Source organism: Colias eurytheme, chromosome 11 (assembly GCF_061535395.1).
Source record: "Colias eurytheme isolate Ceu_HAF_F1 chromosome 11, ilColEury1 Martin Lab GWU primary, whole genome shotgun sequence".
NCBI lineage: Eukaryota > Metazoa > Arthropoda > Insecta > Lepidoptera > Pieridae > Colias > Colias eurytheme.
The window spans coordinates 11419001-11439878 of NC_142990.1; the positions used below are offsets into that span (position 1 = coordinate 11419001).

At 33.9% G+C, this 20878-nt stretch overlaps 1 protein-coding gene across 2 annotated transcripts in view; it reads left to right on the forward strand.

The window, feature by feature from the left end:
* Positions 1 to 20878, forward strand: part of Grip (Glutamate receptor interacting protein) — a 252271-nt gene that overhangs the window by 67137 nt on the left and 164256 nt on the right. For both annotated transcript variants that reach the window (XM_090107517.1, XM_090107518.1), the window contains exon 2: positions 7835 to 7981. In XM_090107517.1, the coding sequence (XP_089963643.1) occupies positions 7879 to 7981 (103 nt within the window). In that variant the 5' untranslated portion in view covers positions 7835 to 7878. The remainder of the gene's footprint in view (positions 1 to 7834; positions 7982 to 20878) is intronic.

The window sequence follows — 20878 nt, forward strand, 5'->3', positions numbered from 1 at the left end:
GGACTGCCGCGGTAAAGCTATTGCATGCTATGCCTTCAAGCCACACCTCCGTGCCCATCGGAGTGGGGAGCGTGAGGTTTTTTCGTTACGGAATTTCTGGATTCGGTCCCCGCGCTCAAGGCCCGCGAAAGAAGCTATGCAGTTTGAGAGGATGAGTATGTGTGTGTTTGTTACTCTTTCACGCAAATACGACTGAACCGATTACAATGAAAATTAGCACACATATAGAGGGTAGCTTGGATTAACACATAGGATAGGTTTTATTCTAGGAACTGGAACTATGAGGGTTTTTCTTTGAAAACGCGTGAGAACCCGCGGGCGGAATGCTAGTATTTTCTCTTATAAATTTGCTGGAAGAAATAACATTGCTCTTACAATGAAAGTGGGCGGTATTAAAATATCAATATTATTAACTCAAGATATTCTTCAAAGCACTTCAGTTTAACTATAAAATTGTTTTGATTTATCTGACATGAAAAGATACATATAAGTCGACTTCAAATAACATTTTTGTAGAAATATTTAAAATAATAGAGTAAAGTTTATTTACTTAAAATATACTAGCGGTCCGCCCCGGCTTCGCCCGTGGTACCTACATGTTTAAACTATCCTATCTCTCAAGTTGGATCGAACTGCACCTGGTGTGCGAATTTTATTATAATCGGTTAAGTGTTTAGGAGTCCATTGAGGACAAACATTGTGACACGAGATTTATATACCTATATATTAAGATATTCCTTCGCCATTTGAATCAGTAGAGCTATGAACAAGGTTAGATATTAAAAATTACATTGTACAACTCTAATCGAATCTCAAACGAAGGCTGTAAAATTTGTATTAATAAAGATTTCTCAAATATCAGCAGCTACGTGATCGAGTGAGGGTTACTGAAAGTGATCTGCGTTTCAAGATCCGCTGACGAGAAAAAAGTTATAATTGGAAGACACAATGAACAAGGTCGTGTCGTATTGTATAGAAAAATATTTATTCAATGTTCGTGCTGTAAAATTTTGATGTAGATTTGTAACAAAAATTACTGGTATAATAGAAAAGCATTTGACAAATACTTCTGAAAATGGATATGTAAGTAGTTCCATTTCAAAACACGACATTTACATTATGATTTGGATTTTTACTTAAAAAATTGTGAATGTGTTTTTTTTGTGTTGTTACATTGACTGTTTGAAATTTACTTAGTCTTATGTATCGCACAATGTTTAGTCCTATTCATTATTAAGGTAAGGTATTTATTCTATGGGTCTGTACAATTTATTGTCTGTTACCTGAATTAAATATAATAAATAAAAAATAAATAAAAAAAATATTCTATTCAAAGAGCTAAAGATTGGTCGTTTAATTGTGTTGTTTCTCGTCATTCTCTAGTTAAATAAATCGTATATGTTATTCATCATTCAATCTATTTCACTCTCTCTGCCTTAATAATATATTTCATCAATTGTTTTATTACATAAATACACTAATAGACTATTACTTTGATAAATACAACCAATTCTGTACAATACTTCTGTAGTTGTCTATTTTGGTAATCAATTCGGAAAAAGGAAACAACTTCCATATTTATTTGGGGAAACAGAATATGGTCATTACTCAGTTTATTGTTGGACATAAAATAATATTTTCTATCAGAGATCGCATTTACTATATACCTATAAGAAATGGATAATTTTGTGCCATTCACATAATATGTGTTTTAGTACTTAATAAATGTCTGAAATAATACCTACTTATATCGAGAAAAGTGAAATTATTTTTGATAAAAATGAATTTGTTTCATATCAGGAACTGAAAACTGAAGCTTGCATAATGCATATATACATATACATTATACGTATATTCCCAATCGAAATATAAACATTTTGACTGTTTTTTGTGATTTTGATTATTAACTCTTTGTACCAAGTGAACGATTGATGCATAAATCTTTACTAATACTACAAAGCTGAAGAGATTGTTTGCTTGAGCGCGATAATCTCAGGAACCACGGGTTCGATTTGAAAAATTATTTCACTGTTAGATAGTCCATTTATCGAGGATGGCTATGCTATAATCATCACGGTATAACCAATAGGAGCGGAGTATTGCGGGGTAAAACTGCGGGGCACAGTTAGTACAAAATAGAGACTTGATAAAACACATTTTCCCTAAAAATAGTGAAGTAAACATTATAAATAATATAGTTCTGCACAAATACGGAGTTATAATTTTTGTTTGAAACAACATTCAAAGAAAAAAACTCCTGGCACTGATCCAGAATGATTCATTTAAAGGAACGACGAATCGCAATTATCTTCTTAAAGTTAGATTTGTTACACGAATCCCCACTTTATTCGGTTATGATAAAGTTCAAATTTAGTTAATTCGGGAGATTAAAGTTTGCTTATCGCGTCTTAAGCTACTGATATTTATATAACTGACTTTACATGGGTTTCACCGTCTATTAGTTTAATGCGAAAGTTTGTGAAGACAGATCGATGCAGGGATGTTATTTACTCATTTACTTCTAACTAATTCTTTTCAATATATTTTGTACACTACAGATGATGAAATATGGCTAAAATAGGTATAGTTCATTTTGAGAATATGGGTATATAAAAGCTTGAATAAAGCTTAAGCGTAAAGAAACTATCTTGTAAATAAATAATACTCTATATATATAATAATACTATATATAATAATACTCTTTATAGTTTGGTTGTTTGTTTGTTTGAACGCGCTAATCTCGGGAACTACTTCTCCGATTTAAAAAATTATTTCGGTGTTAGATAGAAAATAAATCATAATATTTCATAACCCATATTTTATAATCGACTACGGACTACTTGCTTATCTTTATATAAACCAAAACATATTAAAATTATCTAAAGAGGGTGGACCTCCACATATAAACCTTTCAACCAACACTCAAAAATTACGATATTTTTTTGGATCATATAAACATAATTAAGACGTGCAGTGTTTGTAACAACTCCTCAAAAACGGCTTGACCAAATTTTATTAAATTATGAGTGCAGATAGATCTGTGAATCGGCAATATATTTCATACTCTGTAATATTTCCCTGGCCAACTAGTAAAAAGATACTTAATATAGAGACAGTAATATCTTAATATATATAAATCTCGTGTCACAATGTTTGTCCTCAATGGACTCCTAAACCACTTAACCGATTATAATAAAATTCGCAAACCATGTTTAGTTCGATCCAACTTGAGAGATAGAATAGTTTAAACATGTAGATACCACGGGCGAAGCCGGAGCGGACCGCTAGTATTAATGTAAAATATCGAACATTCGAGTTATAATCCCATACATTTGTCCCAGCGTAAATAAATCCACTAATCCTGATACAAATGTGTCGCAGTTTCTTGTAATAGCGCATAAATTATGATAAAACTAAGTAATTTGCAACTTAATGGGTATTAATAATTCACTGTTTAACATTTGCGTTGTTTGATTTATTAATTACGGTTTAATCATTTGGTATATTCTATCTATGCAGTTAAGTATATTATCAACAAGCTTTCCGCCCGCGGCTTCGCCCACTTTGTCTAAAACCTAATAGACTATACCTGATAGTACCTATACCTACCACGACCTTCGGAGTTCCCGCTACCATGATTTGGGTTTGGCCGTCGAGGAGGTTTTAGTGGGTAAGAATCCCACATGCTCTCTTTTCCCCCAAAAGGGAGTATCTTTTGAAGATTTCCTCCCCGTTACCAAAAAAAAAGGTATTCTTTTGTAAAAAGATACATTTTTGTATCCCTTATTTTGTTTTAAAGTTAGCCAAATTTAGTGTCCAAATTTTTACGGACACTTTAAAAGCGGGTAAAGTTACAAATTGTTAGCGTTAACTAAGTTTTTAATTTGTTTTGCGAGCAATTATAACTTTTTTTACCTGAGCACAGATTATTAAAATGCAAATTTGGGATATTTTTCATACTTCGTGAAGATTTGTTGTCATTTAGCTGCATCAAACAAAAACAAGATATATAAGAGAAAGCAGAAAACATATCAGATGGTTATAAAATCTATATTGCCTAGTTTATACCAGCGACTTTGTCTCCATTGAATTAATTATTATTTAAGGAAGATTATTTTATTCAAATAATAAATCCTAGATAGCATATTCACATTTATGGCGCCACATTGGTTTTAAAATAGCGGCATTCATGAAAATTATTGTATAAATATATCCTGAACAACTGACAACTTATTCTGTCAATTTGTATCTTTGTCTGCTGAAGATGATTCAGCTAATTGACGCCATAATAAGGCTAATGTTACATGAACGTTTGTATTGTTCACATATTATATTTTACGACAAAATAGCTCTATGTAAAGCCGTCTTAATAGTTTCTTTAATTCAATACTAGATTTCCGCCCGCGGCTTCGCCCGCGTTTTCAAAGGAAAACCCGCATAGTTCCCGTTCCCGTGGGATTTCCGGGATAAAACCTATCCTATGTGTTAATCCAAGTTACCCTCTATATGTGTGCTAAATTTCATTGTAATCGGTTCAGTAGTTTTTACGTGAAAGAGTAACAAACATCCATACATCCATACATCCATACATCCATACATCCAAACAAACTTTCGCCTTTATAATAGTATTAAGATTAAGATTAAGATTAAGATTGAAATGAGATTTCAAATCTTCATAATTTATTTTCACATCTAAAAATATAGATACATAGATAAAATACTTTACGATTTCATTAAAAAGTCGTCTAAAGTAATGTCTTTAAATATAAACGCTTTGAAGTTATGTTTTTGATGTAATAGGAAAAATCGTGACATATAATGATATGTCACGATTTTGCGACGGCAAATATGATTTCAAATAACATCAATAAGCCTATCGTATTTCTCTTACCAGATGCTCTCATTTGAAATCTATATCACAGAGGTACGTAAAATACAGTTGTGTGAATACATACCTTATGGGACGTTATTGTATTATAGATAACGACATGAATTGAAGATTTTCATAATCATGATTAAAATAAACAGTATCAAAGCCCATCTATGCATAGAATTCAGATCCTGATAAAATTTAGAAAGAAAGAAAGAAGAAAGAAAATACATTTATTTGTACCGATGCACATTAATACATAAAAAATAAATAAAAAATAAATAAAATTAACTTATAACTAGTTACAACGGCACAAAATTACAATAATATATCCATACATAATTCACACCTAAATCTATTTATTCCATTTTCTATACAAATAGGTTCGTCTTCATCAAAATATACGTACATACTACATTACATCTCAACCGCACACCAATTCAGCTAGTTTTGGCAAATCATGTTCCGTGCTCGTATTTACAGCCTTTTGATCGGTAATGGGAGCCGTCAACGATATAAATGAACCCAAGACGCTGTCAGAGTATCCGATGACATGTACCATTTGTTTCTTGTATAATGGGCCCTCTTCATAATCGAGAGCGTTGGCCCAACAAATGCTCGTCTATGGTGGCCGTCACTACACCTACACTGTATAGACGCTCCGCAAACGTGTAGCTGTACCACACGCTACAGAAGTGTCCGCTACAAAATATATGAAAAAATGTGACAAGTGGCTGTCGCTGGCCCGTTGTGGTAAGTGGCCCGTTTGCGTCGACCCTAAATAAAAATCTACAAAGACGGCGAATTATAGGCCCTCTACATCATCGTGATTGCTTCTACTGGCCCATCGCTGCCGATTGTGAAAACCCATCAGTATCCGATGACATGTAGCATTTGTTTCTTGTTAACAATATTGCGTCCCGGATTGCGAGTGGCGCCAGATCTTTCCGCATTTACATGTAGACTTCGCCATAAACGCTTTGAAGTTATGTTTTTTAATGTAATCCTATCCTACAATAATATTATAAATGCGAAAGTTTGTGAGGATGTGTGTGTGTTTGTTACTCTTTCACGCAAATACTACAGAACCGATTACAATGAAATTTAGTACACATATAGAGGGTAACTTGGATTAACACATAGGATAGGTTTTATCCCGGAAATCCAACGGGAACGGGAACTATGCGCGTTTTTCTTTGAAAACGCGGGCGAAGCCGCGGGCGGACAGTTAGTAGGAAATAATGCTCCTCTGGATTGTTAACATTCTTAACATTTTTGTGTAATCATATACTTCTTCTACACTACTATTAAAAATGTTGATATTAATTAATGTGGGATATTCGTGCCTACAAAATTGAAACGTTACTAAATTAAAAACAACCTTTATAAATGTTTATCAAGGGTAAAGATGACGAATACTGACATAGAAAATTATGCTAGATTACAAATCGTAAAGGCAACCGACTAGCGAAAGAACACAAACAGTCATATCACTTCACCCAAATATAAAACCCTACCTAAATATAATATTCAACTCAAGATATTATGCGCAACTGCATCATTTTAATTCACTATTGAAGTCACAAAATCAGACTTCCGCTCGTTACGGGTCACTTGTTTCTATGAATTGCATCTGACACACTTCAATGCTTGCAATACTGTTGAATTAACCATGCTTGAAGACGTATTATGACCGCTATAGTCTTTACTTTAACTTTGAGCAATTTGTAAGGATAATGAAATCAGGTAACCGAATTGTTGATGTAATTTGCTATTTTAGAACGTCTTTTTCGAGAGAATCCTTATAGAAGATATTATAAAATGTCTGTGTTCCGCGGTTTTACCCATATTAATCTGCATCTATTGGTCTTAGCGTGATGATATATAGCCTATATTCTTCCTCAATAATCGGACCAGTATAGTTCCCAAGATTACCGCGTTCAAGCGAACAAACATACAAATAATATTAGTAGGGATAAGTTAATAGTATTCCTGTTTTAAATGATGTCCCGAAGACATATTTTTAATTCATTTTAACTGTTTTTATCTTGATAATACAAACAAATTAAGATGGTAAGTACATTCCAGTCGTTGACTAAACTAATAGACCAAGTCTGTAATTTAATTCTGCGTCATGAAAAGTTATTTAACGAAGGCCTCTTTACTTCTGAGTCTTGTAATTTTTTGCGCCTTATTTGATATTTAATATGAATGACACTCTCATTAAATTCTGAGCAGTGAGCGAGTAAATAATTAATCTAAAACATGTACTGTAATTGAAAATGATATTTAATTTATAGTCAAGGTATTTAATTATCGTCTCTATATTTATTTCGCTAATGAGGGTTTAGAAGATGTAATGTTATTTTGTATGGTACCTCTATGTTCGTTATTAATACGTATTTAGAGCCAGTGCGCACGAGCAACTTTGTCTCCGCAACTATTTTGTCTCTCCCATCAATTTGTATGGGGAGTTGCGTCGCTACGTGCGCGCACTTTCATACTAGCCCATAGGTGGGAGAGACAAAATAGTTGCGGAGACAAAAAAGTTGCGGAGACAAAGTTGCTCGTGCGCGCTCGCTCTTAAACTGAAAATACAAACAATTATGAGTAAAATTTCAAGTTCGCGTCAGAGCAATCGCGTACGTCAGTAGGGCGACGATTTTGCAAACTTTGAATCATGCCAAATAAGTTTCACTTCTGCGAGTGTGCTCAACACGCGCTCTTTTTAATTTTCTACAAACCTTTAAACAAAAAAAAAGACGTGTGGCACTCGGGGACTGCCGCGGTAAAGCTATTGCATAGCATGCCTTCAAGCCACACCTCCGTGCCCGTCGGAGTGGGGAGCGTGAGGTTTTTTCGTTACGGAATTTCTGGATTCGGTCCCCGCGCTCAAGGCCCGCGATAGAAACTATGCAATAGCTTAAAAAATGTTCAGTCTATTGAAGTTGCCGTTCTTTCCAGATGTACTCTGAAGTGATGTGCGAGTGCGTCATGGTGTGATCAAGATGAAGCTGTGGAAGAGCCTCAAGATCTCGATCGGCAAGACGGACGCTAAGGGCTATCCACATGAGCTGCCGCAGTGGGGCGGGCAGGGCTATGAGCTGGACGGTAGGTTTTCCTTTGCAGTTTTATAAGCTTTGTAGGTGGAATGGGTGTGTGTGTGTTGGAGATGTGATATGGGATAATGGACCTTAAGAGCTATGAATTTAATGAAATGTGCTTGCCACTGATAGATTAGTAGATTGAAATACAATAATATGTTAGATTAAAATCTAACTAGTTCAATCATGTTCTTGTGTTACTTATCTATGCCTAGTCTACGAGATAATAGTGTGTTTAACTTATTCATTGCAACAATAAAGGTGAAACTTGTTAGATACATAGGTCACGTGTAGATATCAATAAATTTTTCCATCTATACAGTTTTACTCTACCATTTTGAATAACGATATAAAATTAATTATTTAAATTGCCCTAAAATTATTTTGTCTGTAATTCCGCGTATATAAGCAAATTAAAAATTCAATTAACCCACGAAAACCATATTGGAACAATGGAATACGCCACCTAATTAAAACATCCAAACCGTTCCATTCATATAATTTACACAGATACGCAAAATAAATTGTCCATTTAAAAATCGCAATGTAATAAAGGAAATCTAATGCAAATGGGAATTCAGCGCTCCAAGACTTGTCTTAATAAATTACAAACACTTGTAGAAAATGGCTTTAAAATAAAGAGCCGGAGCGAGAGCATAGCGGACATTCTGAAGGTACTTTGCACAAAGGGAGGTGTGGACGCACTCAATGGAGTTATTTAGGGGCCCTAGATTTTGTTATGCGTTCTCTATTATGTAGTATGTAACTGAGAAACTTATATTAGTGTTTGCAGTAAATGGCTTTAAAATAAAGAGCCGGAGCGAGAGCATAGCGGACATTCTGAGGGTACTTTGCACAAAGGGAGGTTGGACGTACTCAACGGAGTTATTTAGGGGCCATGGACTTTGTTACGCGTTCTCTATTATGTAGTATGTAACTGGGAAACTTATATTAGTGTTTGCAGTAAATGGCTTTAAAATAAAGAGCCGGAGCGAGAGCATAGCGGACATTCTGAAGGTACTTTGCACAAAGGGAGGTGTGGATGTACTCAACGGAGTTATTTAGGGGCCCCGGATTTTGTTATGCGTTCTCTATTATGTAGTATGTAACTGGGAAACTTATATTAGTGTTTGCAATAAATGGCTTTAAAATAAAGAGCTGGAGCGAGAGCATAGCGGACATTCTGAGGGTATTTTGCACAAAGGGAGGTGTGGACGTACTCAACGGAGTTATTTAGGGGCCCCGGATTTTGTTATGCGTTCTCTATTACGTAGTATGTAACTGGGAAACTTTTATTAGTGTATAATATAGAAAATTGCTTTTAAAATAAAGTTGTATGACATAATAGAAAATATATTCAACTACTTTTGACGGGTGTATGTGCTTTTATTTTAGCCATTAGACAACTTGTATGAGGAAGCTTTTTTTGAAATTGAGATTGCAATTAAGAACAAGTTATAAATTACTTAATAACAAATTATTGTAAGGCGATGTAATACTTTTATGACACAAATTTGGAAATTACTAGTATACATTTAAAATGATGACTCTACAAAACATTTTACGTACCTACATATCAATTTAAAACGTAAGCAACTATATTTCAATCGAGCTTCGATTTAAGGACAAGGATATATTATGTAATTATATTTTACCAAAATTACATTAGAAATTTCTAATTATCTTAGCATACAAAATACAGTTTAACATCAGGGTTAATAATAATTACTTTATATTATGTTTCAATTAATTTTAGTTCAAGCGCCTCATATTGGGGCTCCACGTAACATACAATCCGGCACCATGTTAAATTCTCACCCTGAACCGGGATGCGCCGCTATTGTTACGTAAAACAAGCTTAAATTCGCGTGAATTTTTAAAATTTACATTCGTTTCTGACGTCGTCCATTTCTAAATCCGTTGCTTTCATAGATTTTTAGTTCGTCAGGACGTCTGTCTATTTGCATTCTCTACATGTCAGATGTCTTGTATGGATGAATGGATTGACAGACAAGATTCAACAATTCTCAATAGGCTGGTACTGGATCTAGATATTTCTAGTTAGCTTGAAAAACTGTAGTCATTTTTATAGCAAACTAGAGGTCCGCCCCAGCTTCGCCCGTGGTACATATTTCGCAAAAAAAGGTAGCCTATGTCCTTTCTCGGGTATCAAAATAACTCCATACAAAATTTCATTCAAATTGGTTCAGTAGTTTAGGCGTGATTGAGTAACAGACAGACAGACAGAGTTACTTTCGCATTTATAATATTAGTATGGATGTTATGCTATAACTATATATTATTATCTGCGTATCTTTTCGCTGTTTAATAGATAGGCGTCATTGACAAACATTTGTTTACATTTTGAGGAGATTTTATAAAAGTAATAACTAATGGTACTGATTTAAAAATTAAAATAAAACACCTTATGACGTATCGATTGTTCGAAAATGAACTATGAAACTAAAATATAGAAGAAAGGTTGATTGTGCGATATTTTTTTTTAATTTACACATAAGTGATGAGTTGATATGAAATATACAGAGAGCTAGCACAAAATATAAATTATTGTTTACCACAAAATATCATAAACTTATATTAAACATGTTAGTAACACATTCACAACCGAAGTAAATGTAAAAACAAGTAAAACACGCCTCCGTTGACATATATTATTTTATACCAAACCCGCGGGCTTAGTGATGGAAAAAATGGCCCATAAAAACATTCTCGCATCGGATTTACGTGAAAAAATACGTATAAATAATAAATTTAACGACACCCCGATTTCAGCGAACGTTATCTGTTAATATTTGCATTTTATAAGCGTCCTTTGAACTCTCATCTAACTCTAATTGCTAAATATTATTTTATTTAGTACAAATATTATATGGAAAATGGATTACGTCGGGGAAGATTATGAAAGATATTTTTAAAGGTTGAACATTGAATCACGTTATTTTAACTCAATGTTTTAAAGATACATTTATCGAAATAAAGTTCAAAGTAAATAAGAGATAAGTAACATATTGAGTTGTCTGTTGCCTGCCTTTGTATCGTCCATACAACAAATTAAAGCTTGACTTTGAGTTGAATTTAAAAAGCATGTATCAAGAAACTATTGACACATAAAGCTGCGTCTACGCTAGGACAGCTGAGCACGAGCGGAGCACGAGCCGAACACAATTCGTCTAGTGTGGACCAACTTACAAGCCGAGACAACACACGACGAAGCCGAGAACGGCTCCGCTTGTGCTTCGCTCGTGCTCGGTTCGTCTAGCGTAGACGCAGCTTAATACCACGATGTCACATCAAATATTTGTTACAAGGACTTAAGCACGTTAGAAGATAACAAAATATAATATCTATACTTTAGACTCTTGAAAATGATTATAAATGAAAAATACTTCTTGTAATAAGTGTTTTTCGACAATATTAAAATATATAAACAAAATTTCATTAAAAAAATTGAATTAAATTCAAAATTTATAACACAAGTTGATAAAACAAACTTTAATAAGAAAGTCTCATTCACAGTTCAATGGGCAATGTATAAAAAGTTATAGAACTAGCCAATATAATAATAAGATATATTTTTATTAAAATATTACGTTTCTAGACTACTAACGAACCTAATTATTAATGAAATAAAACCTGAAACTTGTTCAGTGGGATAGATTTTTATATTGCAGAAAAACAATTCAGAACACGCTCGAAATTAATTTTACCTTCCACATTTATTATTATTAGTGAGAAAATATTGTAATCTTATATATAAAATTCTCGTGTCACAATGTTAGTCTGCATACTCCTCCGAAACGGGTGGACCGATTCTCATGAAATTTTCTGTGCATATCGGGTAAGTCTGAGAATCGGCCAACATCTATTTTTCATATGTACCACGGGCGAAGCCGGGGCGGACCGCTAGTATGTATATAATTTTAAGGAAACAAAATTAACTGCTTTGAAAGGTGAGACCTTTGGGGAATAAGTATTCTCTCCATAAGATTATATATTACGCCATAAAATCCAACCATCCAAATAACGTACTTTGAACAAATTTGTTTCACCTACTTTATACAAAAATATATTATAATCGATGTTTCCATACATTTTTGTATGATAAAGCATTGTCTAGTTTTTCAACATTGCCGCTCTGAATTTTTTTCAATCCCTCCCTCTTGCTCGCATTAAATTTCATATTTGCCTCTCTATCATATTTCAGCACTTACAAATTATTACTATTTGTTATCCTTGTAACTTAGCAAATATTATATGCATTTTAATTAATTAAATGGATATTACGTTTAATCAGTCAAAAGCAATTAGTTAAAACACTGAAAATAATTTGCGGAAATTTAATGATAGTATCCATTTCATATTGGCTATCAATTAATCATTTCAAATTGTTGGTTTCATTTTTCATGCAATAATGGAATTAATAAGGGGCTTGTTGTTTTATAAGTCGCCAAAACTAGTCTGGGTATATTGTTGTTTTTAAGTTCAATGTAAATCGCCGAATAACTTTACATAATATAAAGGAATTTTTTGAAGTCCCATGTCCCCTAGTGGGGTAAGGGGCAGATGCATTATACATCTACAGTTAATAATGTATAATAAGCGACAGCAAATTCTGATATTATTAAATTTGTTCTGTTACCTACTGTGTTTTTTGCTGAAATAAATAATTTTTCTTTTTCATTTTCATTTTTCGTCTGTTTCACTGATCGATTTTCTTTACGGACAAGTAAGTGATCAGCCTTCTGTTGTACTACCAGACCGAGACATTTTTTTTCTTCGTCTCCACCGGGAATTGAACCCAGGACCCCTCGGTGTTACGCTCACGCAACTACCACTGTACCGAGGAGGCGGTCCACGATAAAGGAATTACGTATTAATAACTTTAACACATACATATAAATTAAGATGATTGGTTATCCAAAAATCTTCAGGAGCTAGGGTCTTATATAGGACCGTTTTTTCAGGTCAAAGTAATACGTCGAATTTTGTAACTAATATAATACAAATAGGAAGTTGACCTATTATAAACAACATACGAACCAATTAATAAACTTTATTATTTTTTGCTAACAAATTTCACTTTGTTTTTCATCGCCCCACATTATTTTTCTTGGCCGAAATAAAAGACATTGACATAATATGTATTATTTCTTCTTCTTCTTCTTTTTTGTCTATGGCCTTCCCAATCCCAAAAGGACGGATTCTGCCAGTGTCAAGTGTCATGTGTGCACAGATCAAAATTGAACGTTTATTTCAGTGACTACGGTTATAAAATATCAATTGTAATTTACATGACCTTTCATAATATTTGACTTTGAAAATGTCAAAGTTTTCCTTTTCAAAGTAAATGATACAGATAAAATTACATATTAAATTACGTTAGTATCAAGAATTGTAAATTACCAAAGCAAAAAGTTAGGTTTGAGACATAATATAGAACACGAAATTTCATAACGGAAGTCCTATAGCCGTAGGAAACCTCAGCTTGATTGAAAAACGTATCCGACGCCTGTCATGTAGGCAGCGAATAAATTTTTCACCAGCTTCGGTTAATCCAGTCTGTAGGTATTTATGCTCTACAAAAGGTGGCGTAGAAAATGTTTTGAAATGATATTGTTTAGGTATGAAAGGTAAATCAAAATCCAAGTTTTCGACCTTGACGAACCCAGGCGCTAGCCGCCATCTTGAATTAAAGGTGCTAAAATTAGGTATATTTTAAATAACTTCTCAATTGTTTACTAAATCACAAAAGTGTCTATGAGGGGTTCAAAGAAGACAAAATTGCCTACATTTTTTTCATACATGATTATTCTGTAAGTCTTAAAGGTAAAAAGTTACAAGCGACGGAAATAATAATATTTACAGAAATCATATAATTTTAATTTTGTTTAAAAATTGTACAGCTATCATTTTTTAATTCTCTTTGATGGCCCGGGCTGGTTAATGGTGGATTCTTCATTATCGTCGCTGAAATTTTCTGTTTCATTGTCTGTATTTTTAGTTTCCAACCATGAAATTTCGTCATCATGACCAGAAGAAATCGAAGACGCTGGAGCACGCTTTCTAGTAACTTTTTACGTAGGGGACATGGATAAGGAATCCTTAGAAGATATCCGATATGAACGATTCATAAAGTTATCAATAAAAAGTAAATTTAATCGACGAAATTTCATGGTTGGAAACTAAAAATACAGACAATGAAACAGAAAATTTCAGCGACGATAATGAAGAAGCCACCATTAACCAGCCTGGGCCATCAAAAAGAATAAAAAAAGATTGCTGCACAATTTTTAAACAAAATTAAAATTATATGATTTCTGTAAATATTATTATTTCCGTCGCTTGTAACTTTTTAACTTTAAGACTTACAGAATAATCATGTATGAAAAAAATGTAGGTAATTTTGTCTTCTTTGAACCCCTCATAGACACTTTTGTGATTCAGTAAACAATTGAGAAGTTATTTAAAATATACCTAATTTTAGCACCTTTAATTCAAGATGGCGGCTAGCGCCGGGGTCCGTCAAGGTCGAAAACTTGGATTTTTATTAACCTTTCATACCTAAACAATATTGTTTCAAAACATTTTCTACGCCACCTTTTGTAGAGCAGAGGCTTTTACATTTCCCCACAGACTGGACTAGGTTTTAGACAACAAAAATCATAAAAATCTGTGACACTTTTGTGTACGTGCTAAATTTATCCCGCGGCTTTCTTTGTATGAAATATGAAATAATGAATGTAGTGAAAAAAATATAAACATTAATGAAATCAAATTATTGTATTGTCATCGATTCTTAAAGTTTACAAAGTTTCAATTATATCTATCCGTTTAAAGGAGTTGTTTACATACATACAAACATAAATTTGAAGCCTCAACGCCCTCACATTAAATAAAAAAAGCAAATAAGTAACGTCTCGTCATTTTGATAATCAACAGTTAAAATCTTTCATATGCATTTCAGAGCAATGACAAATAAACACAGCACTGCAGTTTCCATTCCAATCTACATGAAAACCAAAGTTGTATTATTTGCTACAAAAATTACTCTTACAATTTATTATTACAAAGTTTCCTCAGGTTTTCTAAAATACAGCCAAGCGAATACTTTAAAATGTTCACTCCAGTCTTGTCACTCTATTTTTACATAGAGTATACGAGAAAAAAAACTAGCTTTCTGCTCGCGGCAACGCCCGCGTAGTCAAAGAAAATTCCGCATAGTTCCTGTTTCCTTGGAATTTCTGATATCTTATCTCATGTCGTTGCTAAGATCTCAAGCTATCTCTGAACCGAATTTCATCCAAATCGGTTCGGTAATTCTTGTGTGAAAGCGTTGATTTGCTCTTATCACTTAGGTAAATGAAAAATAGATGTTGGCCGATTCTCATACCTACACAATAGGCATACAAAATTTAACAACAATCAGCCGTTTCCTAGGAGTATGGTAACTAGTATGTGACACGAGAATTTTATATATTAAACTAGCGACCCGCCCCGGCTTCGCACGGGTGCAATGCTGATACTAAATAAACTACAGGAAAACTGTGAACGTTGTATATAAAAACATAGCGGCCCGCTCCGTCTTCGCACACGGGGTAAAAAATAGGTACATATAGCCGGGCGGCCGGCCGGCCGGTACCGCCGCAAACGCTACGTCCCGCAATTTTTAAATCTGTAATATCTTCGAAAATATTCACTTAAATCGTACGGTGTAAAAGCCCATATAGATCTATATTAAATGAACAATGTATTGAAGGTATTTAATTGGTTAAGGATTAATGCTGTATTGGTTAAAATCGCATCGAAAATTAGCCATTATTTGTCGTAAAAAGTAAATGACAAAAAAAAGTTATTGTGGGTTATCCATAAGAGATAGACATATACCATCGCGGACTTTTCTATAGACCTTTTCAATGTGTATAATACTTAGTACATTATTTTGATAAAACTCGTAGGGTTCAGCCTGCGTTTGCAATGTAAGCGGAAAAAATGTAATTTTTTACGACATCACATTAGAAACCTCAAAAATAACAGTACTTCTCCACTATTTAATGGATGTTATTATACATATAAACCTTCCTCTTGAAACACTCTCTCTATTAAAAAAAACCGCATCAAAATCCGTTGCGTAGTTTCAAAGATTTAAGCGTACAAAGGGACATAGGGACATAGGGACAGGGAAAGCGACTTTGTTTTATACTATGTAGTGATAATCAGGACAATAATAATAAATAAAATAATATTCAAGACAATTTTCACACACGGCACGATCTGATCCCATACTAAGCTTAGGTATGCTTGTGTTATGGAAACCAAATGGCTGATAAACATACATATATGTATATATATAATTTTAAATAAATATTTATATAGATAATTAACCCAGTTGTTACTATCGTTCTTTTAAAAGAACGCACCATAAATAAAATTATTATTAACAATGAGGGCATTTTTGAAAAAAAAAATTATATTCATTTGGCACCTCACGGTTGTAGGAATTGGAAAATTAAAGTGTTGTGTCGTTTTATAACAGTGGTATATTTTTAAATAATTTTAGAATTTCTGCTATTTTCCATGGATAAATCAAGTTAAATGTATTATCAATAAATTACAACAAATTACTTGATTTGTTTTAAATACACGTAATTTGAAACGTGTTTTATCAGAAATATATATTACCTACTATTAGATTACATTTTATTTGTGATATTTATGCAGTTTTAATTGCCGTTCTTTTAAAAGGCCAGTAGTAATATGTACTACTACAGAGTACTTTTTTGCGCATGCACTCTTTGAAGAGCATCACAGCATCGACGAAGCCATGGTGCCCTACTATGGCGGCCATCCATGCAAGCAATTCATAAGAGGGAAACTGGGAGATGGGGGTATGAATTTTGGGTCGGAGTGACACGGTTAGGTTGCATAGTTTGGTGTGATCAATACCAAGGACAATCGAATGATGTTGGTAATCAAAACAAATACCAAAAGCCTCTGGGATTGGGTGCAAGCGTTGTATTACAGTATGCCGATGTACTGCGGCAAAGCTGCATTCCATTTATTTTTTGACAACTTTTTTACGTCCATTCATCTCATTGATGAACTTCGAGTACAAGGAATAAAGGCTACTGGCACAGTACGTGAAAAGCGAAATGCCCTTTGCCTGCTGCCTTTGAGAATTGAAAAAGACACCACAAGGTACATTCAAGCATCAATTGACCAGAGCAGAACAAATTTATTTTGCAAATCGAATGATAACAATGTTGTGACTGTTGTATCAAACTCTGATACGATTCAGCCTGTGTCTACGGTAAAGAGATTTTCACAACAACAGAAGAATAATATATAGTTGTCGTAAAAAAGTACGAGAAAATGGGAGGGGTGGACAGATCCGACCAGAGCATCGGTTTGTACAAGACATCTATCAGAGGCAAGAAGTGGTATTTTTCTTTGACTTGTCATGGACTAGATATGGCAATACATAATTCTTGGCAAATATATAAGTAAAAGGGGGCCATTATGATTATCTCTACATTCGTAGAAGTGTTGGAACTGCTCTGCTCGAAACATATAAGAATGAGGAACGTAAAGGTGCTAGAGTTTCCGTGAAACCTCTGGATTTGATGGAAAAGATCACATCATTAGGTACAGAGATAAGCAGCTTCGGTGTATAGAATGTCACAAGAAAGCCAATTTCTATTGTCCTAAATGTAATGGAACCTTGCATCCTAAATTATGTTTTGAAAACTTTCATATTGCTACATAAATATATTATGTGAAATGTATGTTGTCATATTAATATCATAGTCTACCTACTTAGTAGTACAAATTACTACCGTCCTTTTAAAAGCACACCATTTTCCGAGATTTCCATAATAGATAAAATTTTTATACTATTTTTCCAGTTAAACTTTTTGCAATATGGACACAATATGTAAATTTCACCTTAATATGATAACAAAAATTGTTTCAGTAACATCTGGGTTAACACCCAGACACAGAGCAAACATCTGTGTTCATCACACAAATATTTGCCCCGGGTGGGAATCGAACCCACGACCTCTGGCTTGGAAGGCAGAGCCACTACCAACCAAACCAACCAGTCATATTATATAACTAGAGATAATATATAAAATATTGTAGGGATGTGTATGTTAATGGTGCCTCGAAATGTGTTCAAATTATGCTTCAGGGATTTATGCTTGCGGTCACCCAACTCCTTTAGTACCTACTGAGGTTGCACTAAACATATGAAGTAAGGATAATGTATAATACTGCTTAGTTTCGTGTGCACTTTAGAGCTAAACACGTATATTATAATAATACTAGCTTCCCGCCCGCCCACCTTGTCTATCCTAATAAATTATATACTATAACCTTCCTCAAAAATTAGTCTATCTATTTAAAAAAAAAAAGACGTGTGGCACTCGAGGACTGCCGCGGTAAAGCTATTGCATAGCGTGCCTTCAAGCCACACCTCCGCGCCCGTCGGAGTGGGGAGCGTGAGGTTTTTTTCGTTACGGAAGTTCTGGATTCGGTCCCCGCGCTCAAGGCCCGCGATAGAAGCAATGCAATTTAACTTAAAAATGGTATTAAAATCCGTTGCGTAGTTTAATAATTTTATCATACATAGAGACGGACAGACAGCGACTTTGTTTTATACTATGTAGCTTCTATAAGAGTTGAATGAAAAATTGTTTTACAAATCCTAAGACATATTATAAAAGTGAAGTCCCGTGTCCCCCTAGTGGGGTAAGGGGCAGATGCATTATACATACATCTGTTTCACTGATCGATTTTTCTTTAGGGACAAGTAGGTGATCAGCCTTCTGTGTCCTGCCAGACCGAGACATTTTTTTTTCTTCGTCTCCACCGGGACCCCTCGGTTCTACGCTCATGCGTCAACCACTGTACCAAGGAGGCGGTCATATCAAGACATAGTAAAGGGAGGCAAAAAGGATATTCCTATAATTGTAACAAAAATAGGTTTAAAATATCTATATAATAAGATGTTTAACTCTTTACCCTTTTTGTTACATTATCTAAAATTATATTCAAATCATAACAAGAAACCTTCCTGACTGAAGTCTCTTAAAGGGTCTTAATAAGTATGAAGATTGATCTAAAGTTCTATTTATAGAAAACTAGCGGCCCGCCCCGGCTTCGCCCGTGGTACATATGAAAAATAGATGTTGGCCGATTCTCAGACTTACCCGATATGCACAGAAAATTTCATTAGAATCGGTCCACCCGTTTCGGAGGAGTATGCAGACTAACATTGTGACACGAGAATTTTATATTATACTAGCGACCCGCCCCGGCTTCGCACGGGTGCAATGCTGATACTAAATACACTACAGAAAAACTTTTAACGTTGTATATAAAAACATAGTGGCCCGGCCGGCCGGTACCGCTGCAAACGGTACGCCCCGCAATTTTTAAATCTGTAATATCTTCGAAAATATTCACTTAAATCATACGGTGTAAAGGGCCATATAGATCTATATTAAATGAACAATGTATTCAAGGTATTTAATTGGTTAAGGATTAATGCTGTATTGGTTAAAATCGCTTCGAAAATTAGCCATTATTTGTCGTAAAAAGTAAATGACAAAAAAAAGTTATTGTGGGTTATCCATAAGAGATAGACATATGCCATCGCGGACTTTTCTGTAGACCTTTTCAATGTGTACAATACTTAGTACATTATTTTGATAAAACTCGTAGGGTTCAGCCTGCGTTTGCAATGTAAGCGGATAAAATGTAATTATTTACGACATCACATTAGAAACCTCAAAAATAACAGTACTTCTCCACTATTTAATGGATTTTATTATACATATAAACCTTCCTCTTGAATCACTCTATCTATTAAAAAAAACCGCATCAAAATCCGTTGCGTAGTTTCAAAGATTTAAGCGTACAAAGGGACATAGGGAAATAGGGACAGAGAATGCGACTTTGTTTTATACTATGTAGTGATGATAAACAGCGAATTTGATAATAATATCGATTTACAGATACTAAAATGGAGTGGGTGAAAGAAAATGTTATTCAATTTATGAGTAGGCGTTAATTTGCCTTTTGGCGTTCTAAAATTGTTTATTAAATATGGCAGAGGTGTTTTCATTAAAGTGATCTATGTTATATTGCTACGTGTGGAAAATGTTTAGAGATATTATTATCTGTATTTACGCTTTGAGAATACTTATTAAGTTTTATTCTCTGTGGCAGTTTTAATTTTATGTCCTGTCGTTATTATTATAGTTTAAGAGCTACTAAAATCGACATAATATTATTATAAGAAAAATTGCGTTACCTAACGATATTTAAGTTTAGTTCTTCAAGTTTTTAGTATTTAGTAAACGATATATTGCGCTTATGTTTTTTAAGTACCTACGTGATGTAAACACGTAAGTAAATAAATTTATTTAGTAAGAAATTTTATTTTTGCAAATAAGAGCCGAGCACACGTGTGTCAGAAGTGAAACTTCTTATGCAATATTGAAAGATACCAAAATCGTTGTCTTATCACGTGACGGTATTGCCATGACGCGACCTTGAAATTTTACCCTCAACGCGCCTTAAAAAGTTTCACTTCAAAATGTCAGTCGTCTTTAAATTCGAGAACGTTAACTGTCAAGTATTTTCTCTATTTAATAAATAAATAAATAAATAAATAATAAATAAATATTATAGGACATTATTACACAAATCGACCTAGTCCCACAGTAAGTTCAATTAAGGCTTGTGTTGTGGGTACTAGGCGACGATAAATATAATATTTAATAAATACATATATAGATAATAACACCTAGACCCAAGAACAAATATTTGAGTTCATCACACAAATATTTGCCCTGACCGGGGATCGAACCCGGGACCG